Source organism: Balaenoptera borealis (genome assembly GCF_965194805.1).
Source record: "Balaenoptera borealis genome assembly, chromosome: 5".
In the NCBI taxonomy this organism is placed as follows: Eukaryota; Metazoa; Chordata; class Mammalia; order Artiodactyla; family Balaenopteridae; genus Balaenoptera; species Balaenoptera borealis.
The window spans coordinates 2113965-2125572 of NC_138862.1; the positions used below are offsets into that span (position 1 = coordinate 2113965).

Consider the following 11608-nt stretch of genomic DNA (forward strand, 5'->3'; position numbering starts at 1 on the left):
CCTACAGAGTGAGCTGATAAGTGCCTGCGGGTTCTCCCATTTACTCATTTATTTTTATTGTGGTAAAATACACACCACGTGAATTTACCATTTTAAATATTTATTCAGTGGCACCAAGTAATCCACAGAACTGTGCAACCATCACCTCTGTTCCAGAACTGTCGTCTCCCCAGACGTGGTGGGTAGACGGACCCCAAATTCAGGTCTTTGAGGAAGCACTTGGAGAAAGTGTGGGTCTTGGCCAGAAGTCATAGGAGCCTCGGGAAACCCCGACCCGGCCACTGGGGCGGTTCGTTTCCTCCGGGCAAGTCCCGCTGTGTTTACTTTCTCTGAGGCTGCCGCCTGGGAAACTCCACACCCAGCACATGGAGACTAGCTTCCAGGAGAACATTCCACCCCCGCGAGCACAGGCTCAGCGAGGAAGTGAGCGAGCCCTCCTCCAGACCTGGAGGGCCCCGAGCAGGCGCTACCTGCTCGGCGGGAAAGAGGAAGGCGTCTGCCCGCCCTTGACCTTGGGCGCCAGGGCCAGCCGGTTTCCTTCCCCAGGCCTTCCTGGCACCCTGGCTGGCACCTGCAGCCCCAGGGTTTCTCCAGGGGAGTGGCAGGAGGGGGCTGGTTTGCACTTGACCTGTCTTGGCAGTGGTGGGGGGCGCTGCTGAGGGCCCCCCAGGCAGCCCCTCTGGGCAAGCACTGCTGGTTCAGGGCAAGAAGCCTGTGGGAAGGCTGCTGTTCTCCGACCTTCCCCAGCACCTGTTACGCCTCGGTTACCTCTGCTCTGCTGGGCCCATGACAGCCTCCAGATAAAGACGCCTCCGTCCTGGAGCAGAGTTGCTGAGTAGACGTGAATCCACACACACACACGCACGAACACGAGGGCACACGCACCTGCACGTAAATGCACGCGGGCCTCAGAAGTCCAGGGCCGGGAGAGCGCGGCCGCCGCACCATGGGGGTACTGCCTTCCTCCCCGGGACCAGACGGGTGGGCGTGGGCGGGGAGAGGGCGTTTCGGCTCCTCTGTTGACCTCACCGAGACGCTTGTCCCGGAGTCTTCTTTCTGCCCATCGAAGTAAGTGGAAATGTGATCAACTCCCCCTTCCACTCCCCCAGCCTCAGCTTTCTCATCTGAAAGTTTTCCTTTTTGCAGGAAGCCCGCATGAAGGCGGGGTGGGCCTGGCTGAGTGTGGGCTCCTGGGTCTGTATGGGGTGCAGTGGCACCAGCTCTGGGAGGGTCTAGGGAGGATCCTGTGGGCGGACGGACACCCGGCCATTCTGCCAGGGCTCGGGAAGCCGCCCGCCACCGCACACCTGCAGAGGGGCCCGCGTTCCCGGCGTGACACGACGCACTGGACGTGAGCGCTGGGCACGGGAACCCGGCCTGTGTTCAGAGACGCGTCTGCTCCCGTGAGGTCACACCACAAATGCGGACGTGTGCGGCTTCAAGACACACCTTTCCCCGGCTGTTGGGATACATGATATTGTTTCTGATGCACTTTGTGGGGTATTTGGAAAGTCTAAAAGAGTGCGGAGAAGAACCCCAAATCACCCAGTTTGTGGCCAGCCCACGCCAGCTGTCAGTGTGCTCCGGCCCAGACTCCAGAGGGGTGTTTTGATTAACCCAGGGCCGGTCATATAGAATGGCGTAACGGAGATGTTCACTGTGCCAGTGAGGACGGGAAGCCTGTTAAATACGACAGGGAATCAGCGCTCATTTTCCGCCCCCCCGACCTACGGCAGCAGCACAAGCCGGGGACAGAGCAGGCAGGGCTGGAGGTCCCTGATCGAGGAGCAGGGCAGGCCGAGGGTCCCGGTGGGCGGGGACAGGTGAGGGGTAGTGGCTGGCGGTTCCCTGGCTCTGTCTGCGGCTGTGTCCCTGGCTGAAGGTGGGGACAGGCTGGGGGTGGCAGCTGGCGGTTCAGCTGCCTGCTGTATGGGGAGGTTCCCCACCCCCCAAAGTCCTGGCCCTCCCCCGTCCTCACTCCGGGGTTCTGCTGCCCCAGGAGCAGTTTCCCAGACCCCAGGATGGACCTTCAGGACCCTCGGGTGGACAGCTCGCCAGTCCCCTAGGGGCACATCCCCTCCCTGACTGCCCCTGGGGCAGGGACGAGGAAGACTTCAGGATGGAGACCAGGGGGAAAGGGCTCGGCCCCCAGTTGGGACCCTTGGCCTCCCCAGCCTGCAGCCAGCAGCCCTCTCCGGCAGACTGTGACCCCAGGGCTCACGCCGCCCTCACGCTTCCGGCCCCACCAGCAGCCCCAGGAGCCCGGCATCCAGCTCTGTCCCCCAGCCTTTCTGGCTCACAAACCCCTTCACCATTTTGCTGTTTTCAATAAAGACATGAGTTTAGGCTAAAAAAAAAAAAAAGAGTTAATTTCCTATCTGCATCTCACGACAGCTTTATTTAATAAAATTTAAACTAGATATAAAAAAGGCCAATGTCAGCCTCCACTCAACGAGCGACATACATCGCTTATGTCACTTCTGTAAGAACACGTATTTTTGTAAGGGATAATATTTTTAAGGCACCGCAAAGCGCTTGGTCTGGGAGCGAACCTGCACTAAAACACGGGTGACATCTAACTTCCTGTCACAGCTGCAGGGCCAGCACACCGTCCTTGGTCACGAATGTCACACTGAGAAGTCACCTGGCCGGGTTTCATCGTGTCCGAGTTCCGTCTCCAAGTGCTGAGGGCGAATGCCGCGGGTGGCTCGGGTGCCCTGCTCGGCAGAAAACGGGGCGGCGGTCTTCGGGCCCAGAGGGCAGCCCGTGGGCCACGCCAGGCACGGACCCTTGGCACCAGCTCCGGCTCACGGGGCAGCCAGATGCGCGGTGGGAACTCCCACCTGCAGAACCACTGTGGCCTGTGTCCTGTCGCCTGCAAATGAAAGACCCGTCCTGAGTCCACGGACTCTGCGGAGGAAGGAGGTCAATGCTGTAGCCGACGTTTCTCAATGATGCGTAATACGTATAAATCAATAAAGCTGCGCGGACACAAGTCCCAGGACCGAACCACCTGAAAAGAGATGGGCCCGAGGCGCTGCGGGGTCCAGGGCTGGGCAGGGGGACCCAGGTGAGTACCCGACCTCCAGCAGGCTCGTCTGAGCCACACTCGGGGCACACAGGGGTCTTCCAGATCGCCCCGGGTTTAAAGGAATGTCGTCTGTCCAAATTCTCCTGCAAGTCGGTTCCTTTAGAAAAATCAGATGCTGCCCTAACGACAACAGGCCCTGGTCCTGGCCCCGAGGAACGCTGCCTGGCAGGAGGCTGCTTGTCCCCAGGAAGTCACGCCTGCTGCCCACCGGACCCGCCCCTCCCTCGCCTGAGGCTCGAGGCCGGTATGGCACTATGCCTGGCTGCCCACGGCCAGGGACGCGGTACACGCTCTCCCACGGCCGGAGCACCCAACCTACCTGCGAACCTACCTCCCCTCCCCCTCCCCAGGTGCCAGGATGCCCTGTGTACGCTGGGCGCTGGGCGGGGAGCGGCAGGCACAGCCCAGAGCCGGCAAGTGCTGGGGGCCCTGGGCCGGAGTGGGTGGAGCGCCAGGGGCCCGCTGGGCACCCGAACCCGTCCCCGCCACAGCGACCAGAGGCTGCAGGTTCTACTGGAGGAAACTGAGGCCCGGCGAGGGGGAGGCCCGGGGGGGACCCGCCTGCTCCCACGGCCAGGAGGGCTGAAGCCCAGGCTGCTGGTCTGGCTCTGAGCACGTGCCTCTGTGAAGACCACCGCCAACCTCACTGACCAGCAGTTCAGGGCCCACCTCCGCAGGGAAGTGGCACTCAGCACACGCGCCCCTGGCCGCCGGGAGCAGAGGCGGGCAGCGCGCGGGCACACGCTTGGCCGCGGCGTCCACCCTGCCCGGCGCCGGGCCGGCCAGGGGCTCAGCGAGAGCAGCTCGCTTTCTCCTGCTGCCTGTGCCAGGGGCCGCCTCCCACGTGGAGAAATAAAAAGTCAGGCAAGTCCCCAGGCCGCTTCCCAGGAAAGTCCCGACAAAGTCCCGCTCCCTCCGACATTTTCAAGGCTTATTTCAGCCCAAGTAGGAAAGGGGATTTCTTCCTCAGGCGTCTGAGGGGTCTGACGGGCAGCGCCGTGCCCGCCATGTGTCCTCACCCCGCCCTGCCGCCCGTCACCAGATCCCGCTGCAGCCACGGAGCCGGAGCTTCCAGAGGGGGGCCGACGAGGCTGCACCCACAGAGGAGGAGAGGGGCCATCCCCCAGGCCAGCGCCCAGCGTGCCCCAGGACTGGGGGACAGGACACCCCAGGCCAGCGCCCAGCGCGCCCCAGGACTGGGGGACAGGACACCCCAGGCCAGCGCCCAGCACGCCCCCAGGACTGGGGGCACTAAATGCTCGAGCACAGTACGTCTCCCCTGAGCAGCTCGCATCACGCCCCAGAGACGGGCGCTCTGGGGGCTCTGACCCAGGCGGGGTACCCCAGGACGCTGGCAGGCCAGCACTCTCCCGTGCCGCCGGCTGACCTGGTGACCTCACTTTCACACGGGGTTTCCCCGGGAGTGTCTCTGTGGCAAAGGAGCCTGACCAGGAAAGTCCCAGACCACAGTCAACGAGGGAAAGTGGGCTCCAGGCCAGGTTGGGCAAGCCAGGCCAGCAGAGCCCTGCAGGACTCCTGAGTGCAGGGCTCCAGCTCCTCCGAGGGCAGAGGGGGAGGCACCGCGCGGCCGCCAGCCCTTGTGACACCAGCGGGCCCAGGAGGCGGCCTCCATCGGGCCTCACCCCTGTGCCTGGCGCTGGCCTCCTTGCCTCCGCGCTGCCCTCAGTCCAGACGTGGGCGTGGCCCACGGGCCTGAGGGCCCAAGAGTGGGTCGCCCTCTGGGAGGTGACCCCAACGCTGGGGAGCGGGGGGCAGCCGAGAGCAGAGGCGCGGGGTCTGGGGCGCGAGGAGCACGCCCCCAACCTCGGGTGGCCGAGGTGGGGTTCAAAGGCACGGGGGCGGGGCGGCGCAGAAGGAGGGCTCAGAGCTCAGCGGGTGACGTGATGGAGGAGGATCAGGGCATCTGGAGTGGGGGATGACGAGGAGGGGCCTGCGGGCGCGCCTGGCAGTGACAAGCAGCAGGTGCTGTCACCCTGGAGGCCCTGCCCCACCCGCTGCAGCCCCGGAGGCCGGAGGTCAGCGCACGGACGGCGGCTGTGCTGTGATCACAAGCCAGGCTGCGAGGCGGGGTGCAGGGCTGCGATAAAGGGGCGCAGTGGGGGCCACGCGCAACGCCGAGGGACGGCGGGTGTCCTGGGCCCGGGCTGCCCGCCAGCTCCGGAGAGCACGGGGCAGCCGGCATGGCTGGGGCTCCGGAGTCCCCACACACTCGCCCGTGGGGTTCCTGTGGACCAGGGGGCGGGTGGAGGCCACAGTCCTGAAGGGAGGAGGGGACCCCCCCCTCACCGAGGGAGAAAGCCCAGGCCTCACCATCGCCCCTAGAGGCCGTGGTCAGCGTGTCCCCCCATGCTGCCCGCTAGCCGGGTCCCTGCTGGACGACGCCCTTCCTAGCTCCTTCCTCACCCCTCCCGCTCTGTCCCTGCCCTCAGGACCAGGGTTCCCTCCGGGTGTGGGGCCCACGTGGAAGGCACTCGGGTTCTCCCGACGTGACCCCACTAACCAGCGTCCACTCAATGATGGACCTCACTCCACCACCCCAGGCTCAACAGCCGCTCCTCCTGGGCCCCGGACAGTTGGGGTCCCGTCTGACCGCTGCCCCGGGGCCTCCACCTGCTGGGGGCCAGCCCCTCCCCCGTGGCAGCCAGCCCTCTCCTGCCGCTCCTCCCCCAGGGAAATCTCCAAACCCGTGTCCAACCTGTGGACGGGCTGTGGGGCTCCCTCCGCCCTGATGTCACCTGGGGTGAGAACCCAGCCCCCGTCGCCCCAGAACCAATGACGCTCGAGCCCCGACTTCCGCTGCTGGTCTTCTCGGCCCCGCTGACCACCGCTGGTCCACTCCCCACGCCCCGCTTGGCCTCCCCAGGCCCCCTCCACGGCAGCCGGGCGACCCTCTAGATGCCACTTCCCGCCGTCCCTCCCTGCTGACTCCAGGGTGACCTTCTGACGTTGCCGCCTGAACGCGCCCCCACCCCCTGCCCCATGTGGCTCTCCCCCTCGTCGTCCCTCTGGCCTGTGCCCTTAGTTCCGTCTGCACCCTGGTGGGTGCACCCTTGGCACAGGGCTGGCGTCCTCTTGCAGGCAGTGGCGGTAGATACCTGCCACGTTTGGATGTGAGCGGACCCTGACCCGTCCCACGGAGTCCACTCCCTGGTGGCCTGGCCAAATCCTCACGTGCCAGGGCCCAAGGCTGGAGGCACCCGTGCCCCTCGCCTGCAGCAGCGACCTGACCCCCCCAAACCCCCAAGCGCCTCAGGAAGCAGCTTCCTTATTTTCCCCATTTCACACGTGAGGAAGTCGAGGTCCAGAGAGGTGGGCGGCTTGCCCCAGGCCACACAGCGCGGAAAATGGAGCTCGTTCAGAGAGAAGGGGCCCTGCCCGGCCCCCACCCCAGTACTGCGGGGCGCTGAGGACAAAGAACCACGAGGAGATCCAAGCTGCCTCCGTGCGGGAGACCGAGGCTGGTATTGCGGAACCCAGGCCTGTGAGATGGAGCAACTGAGTAATATCGCGAAGTTCTTAGAAGCCGAGAGTTTCAGCGCAAGAAAAAGGTTCACACAGCCAGCCAACCAACGCGGTCAAGTGCCCTCCTGATGTTACGCTTAAGTGACAAGGCGCCGTGCACGTGTTCACCTGTGTGTGTGTTTACTCTGTGCTCTATATTCTAGGCTAGTTCGATGGAACGGTCTAGAAACAATGACACCAGAGGCATCTGATCTTGCCTGGGCCTCAATTTCAAAACCCTTTCCCTCCCGAAAGGAAGCAGGCAGGTGGTGGACCCGAGCGCGAGGGGGGAGCACAGGGGCGGCGGGGGGCACGGAGCTCACCCCCTGGGACCGTGGGGGGCGAGCCCAGCGGCCACACTGTGGACACCGAGCGTCAAACAGAATAAAGGCGGTGATTCACTGTGACGCTCCGAATGAATAAAAGTCCGTAAGTCCAGAGAGGTATTTTACAAACTCTAAGGCTAAATCTAAACAAAAAAAGCAAAAGAGACTGGAGGAAGGGAAACAAAGGAGGCTCTTCTTCACAGGGGAACGTCAGCCAATAAACGCAGAGGCGCTGATGAAGTGACGGCATCGCTACCTGTGGCCCCAGTGTGACCACCCACCCACCCTCCTGGGACGGAGGCGGCGGCGGAAGCCACCAGGTGAAGGGCTCCTGGGGACCAGCTATCTCTCGGGGCCGAAGCAGGGCCCCAGGTGACTTAGGAGTCGGCAGGGGCGGTGCACTTGCCCCAGGGGAGGGGTCACAGGCGCTCCTTCTCGGCTGCCCTCCTGCACTCGCTGCAAAGACCTGGGCAGAAGCGTCTGACCTGGAGCTCGGCAGCCTCCAGACCAGGGGTTCTCACCCGCGGCGCTGCTGACCTTTGGGGGGCTGCCCTACACCATGCAGGGCGTTGAACAGCACCCCCTCCGGTGTGATGGCCACAAACGTCTCTTGAGTGTTGGCAAATATCTCCTGGGGGCAAAGTGAAGATTAAGGACGGCCACTCTAGAGCCAACCTCCAGGTTACGGGAAGCAGGCAGCAGAGCGCGGGCAAGCTGGAGACTGCACAGGAGCAGCGAGACAGACCCAGAGCGTGGACACTGTCCTCAGCCAAGGGAGTGTCATCAAGAAGAGCGCAGCCCGAGGCTGGCTGCGGCCCCCCTGCACAGGCTGCCGGCGTCTGTGGGGATGGAGGGCAGCTGCTGCCACGGGTGTCCTGAGGGCGTCGAGGTCGCTATGGTATCGTTCTCCTTATCCCAGAAGTCTGCTGAGGGATCTGGTGTCCAAATGTCTACAACTTGCTTTTAAAACGGTACATCCAAAAACAACATGTATGTTGATATCGAAAGAGGTAAAGTGAACTTGGTAACTGTTTTCTTGGGATAAAGGATGTGGGCATTCAGTCTCCCGGTCTTCAAACTTTCTAGACACTTAGTAGTTTTCACAACACATCCCCATTAGGAAGGTTATGACATAAAAACAAAGACAGAAACAGAAACACAAGTGTTGGTGAGGATGTGGAAAAATTCGAATTGTTGGTGAGAATGTAAAAATGGTGCAGCCGCCGTAGAAAACAGGATGGTGGTTCCTCAAAAAATTAAAGATAGAATTTCCATATGACCCACTTCTAGGCATAGACCCCAAAGAATTGAAAGCAGGGTCTCAAACAGGTATTTGTACACCTGTGTTCATAGCAGCATTACTCACAATGGCCAAGGGGTGGAAACAAATCAAGTGTCCACGGGCAGATGGATGGATAAAGGAAATGTGGTCCATCCACACAGTGGAGTATTATTCAGCCTTAAAAAGGAAGGACATTCTGACACCAGCTACAACATGGATGAACCTTGAGGACATAACGCTTGGTGACATAAGCCAGACACAGAAGGACAAACACTGTGTGATTCCACTTACATGAGGTCCCTGGAGGAGCCAGATTCACAGGGACAGACAGCAGGACGGTGGGGGCCAGGGCCTGGGGAGGGGATGGGAGGGAGTGTTTCATGGGGACAGAGTTTCAGTTTGGGAAGATGGAAATTCTGGAGATGGACGGTGGTGATGGCTGCACAACAGTGTGAATGGACTGAATGCCACTGAGCTGGACACTGTAAAATGGATTAGACGGTAAGTTTCACATTAAGTATTTCCCCACAATTTTAAAAAAGGAAATACTGGTTCCAAAAAAAGTTTTAACAAAGCACTGGAGAAAACTTCAAGCTGACCCCTCTCTCAGACTCCAGGGCCCTTTCTGGAGAGAAGTGCCAGTCACGTCCGCCCTGCTCCTGCGGCCGCAGCCTGTGAACGGCTGTCCGGGCCTCGGGGGAAAGGGGAACGGAGCCCTGGCAGCTCCCGTCGCTGGGCCGCCGCAGGGCCGGGGGGACTTCCCCTCTGCCCTCCCGAGTGTGCAAGCTGCCCACTCAGGGCTCCTGAAGTTCGGGCCCCACCGCCCACCAGCCTCCCAGCACGTCCCCAGTATTCCCCGAGACCGCGGCCCGATGCTCAGCTCCGAGGGCGGCAGGCCCTGTGGCCGGAACATGCACAGCCAGCCGCCCGCGGCTCGCAGCCCCGGGGCTTCTCTCCACTTCCCTCCAGGGGCAGCTGCCTCGTCCACCCCGAGTCCTGCGGCCCGTGCTCTCCATCCCTCGCTCGTCCAAACCTGGAGGGGCCCGTGGGGCCGGGCAGGTGGCCGTCACGGGGCCAGGGCCCGGCTGGCGGCCGCAGTCACCCCCGGGCCCCTGGGGGCCGGCAGGGCGGGCACTCCGCTCAGCATCACGGCCCCCCAGGCTCCGGCCAGGCCTCCCACAGGGCTGCGCTCCTGGAAGGGCGGGGGCCCCCCTGAGGACGGGGAGGAGGGGTTCCGTGAAGCGGCTCACCGAGGGCTCCCCCCCACTCCACCCGCCTGCCCCTGTAGCCCCGTCACCGCAGGCCCCATCCCCTCCCCGGAGGGACGTCCTCTCCCCTCTGGAGGTGACCGGCAGCTCGCCACTCCCGGGGGTGGAGGTGGACGGAACAGTCAGGCTGTGGCTGCGCGGTGCCGGCTGGCGACGAGGGGTCGCGGGTCAGAGGGGCACCCGGATGCACGGGGACCCAGGGCAGCAGGGTGCGGGGGAGGGAGGCGTTGGAAGAGGCCGACACAGCACTGGACCCAGGAACTGGGGGTCCCTTCCCCGGACTCGCGGGGACGCCACTCTGAGCCAGGTGGGCCCCACTGCGGGGAGGGCATGGGTCCCGGCAGGGGGCGGCCCCAAGCCCGGTGCTTCCTAGTGAGTCACTGCATGGCTTTGAGGACAGGCTGTCCTCGGTCACACTGGTCACAGCACAAGGATGGCCTTGGTGGGATCCCCAGGGTCCGAAACCCTTCAGAACGGGAGGCATTTCCTCTGCCCCCGCCTCAGGTCACTGCGGGCAAGTGGAGAGATGGAAGCAGCGGCCACCCTCTGCTGGCGCCGGCGCCCGAGGCCACTGGCTCTGAGCCCTGGGGCGGGGGCACAGCGGGGGTTTGGGGCAGCCTCTCGGCACAGAGCACCCCATCCCTCCCACCCCTCCGTGGTGGTGACTTCGGCCGGATGCAGACATTCGGAATTCACATTTGAAGTCCCCTGGTGGATACACCGAGAGTCAGGGTCAGGTCAGGCAGGGAGTGGCCCTCAGGTCCCTCCTCTCACGAGCCAGGCTCCCTGCCGGGTCTGGTCCTGGAGGGTTGAGGGCGCCCGGTCAGGCAGCAATGAAGGCCTTTGTTTCGCAACAGAAGACGGCCAGTGGTCCAAGTTCAACAGCTGGGGCAGACGGGAAGTCTTGTGCTGACGTCACTGAGAGGAACCCTCCGGTAGGGGAGTGGACCCCTCCCTAGGCGACCGCACACACGAGGCTGAGGCCCCGGGCCGGACGAGAGTCCATCCGCCCGTCCCCACACTCGGCGATGATCCCACTGCAAACCCCGACTGCCGGCGACAGGCCCCCACGCGGCGGCCCCGCCCCCGCCTCAGGCCTCGCCTGTCCTAGGACCTGGTGGACCCTGTGGACTCCGGGAGACGAAGCCGACCAGGGAGCTGCCCGCGGGCACCCAGCTCCCTCCCTGACCTGCGTCTCTCGCTTCAGGGTCAGGCCCTGACCTTCCTGTGACTGGCTGTGTTCCACTCAGAGTCACATCCCTTTGGCTGGTTCTAGAACGTGCCAGGAGCCCCCCCCACCCCCCCTCCCCAGTGAATGCAGGCAGCTCCTGCGGGGACGCTGGCCTCCAGGTGCAGGTGGGCACCCGCCATCCTCAGCGTCAGGACTGGGGCTGCTGGGCACGGGGTTCCCAGCCTGGCTGTACAAAGGGGGCCCCGGGGAGCTTTGAACACCCTGCTGCCCAGCCCACGCCCCGGCCAATCCAAGCAGGGCGGTGAGGGCGGGTCCCCCAGGGCACTCTGGAAAGCTCCCAGTTGTGTCAGGGGTTCTGTAACAAATGGTTTCCGTCCTGGCCACTCGTGGTCCAGAGCCCACCAGCACAGAGACACCGGAACCAGTGGGAAACCCAGTCTCGGCCACCCAGTCACTGAGGCCGTCTGCTTTTCAGGAGGGTCCCAGCGACTCTGTGCTCAACAGCATTGGGATCCGCTGCTTAGGGAGAACTTGGGAATCACCGTGAAGAAGTGGCCACGGCTAACCTGAGCGGGCAGCCCGCACCCCTGGGGGCTTGGGTCTCCGTTCAGTGTCCTATCAGCTCCCTGGAGGTGCTGTAACCAATTACCACACACTTGGTGGCTTAAGGCAACAGAAATTCATCCCCTCGCATTCAGAGGGCCGGAAGTCCAAAACCAAGGTGTCTGCAGGGCTGGTTCCCTCTGGAGACTCAGGGAGAATCCGCTCCAGCCTCTCTTCCAGCTCCTGGTGGCCCCAGGCGTCCTTGGCTGTGGCCACATCACTCCAGTCCAGCCCTGTCCTTACAGAGCCGCCTCCTCTCCCCATGCACTTCTTACAGGGACACCCGTCACTGGATTCAGGGCTGACCCCAGTAACCAGGACCAT

At 63.4% G+C, this 11608-nt stretch overlaps 1 protein-coding gene across 1 annotated transcript; it reads right to left on the reverse strand.

The window, feature by feature from the left end:
• Positions 1-2370: 2370 nt before the first annotated feature.
• LOC309629004 (uncharacterized protein) lies at positions 2371-11608 on the reverse strand (the record flags this gene model as incomplete). Its single annotated transcript, XM_082392577.1, has 6 exons — positions 2371-2875; positions 3761-4979; positions 7477-7570; positions 9043-9433; positions 9582-9806; positions 11331-11608. The coding sequence occupies 5 exons, from the start codon at positions 11606-11608 to the stop codon at positions 3952-3954; spliced, it is 2016 nt and encodes a 671-aa protein (XP_082248703.1). The 3' UTR covers positions 2371-2875; positions 3761-3951.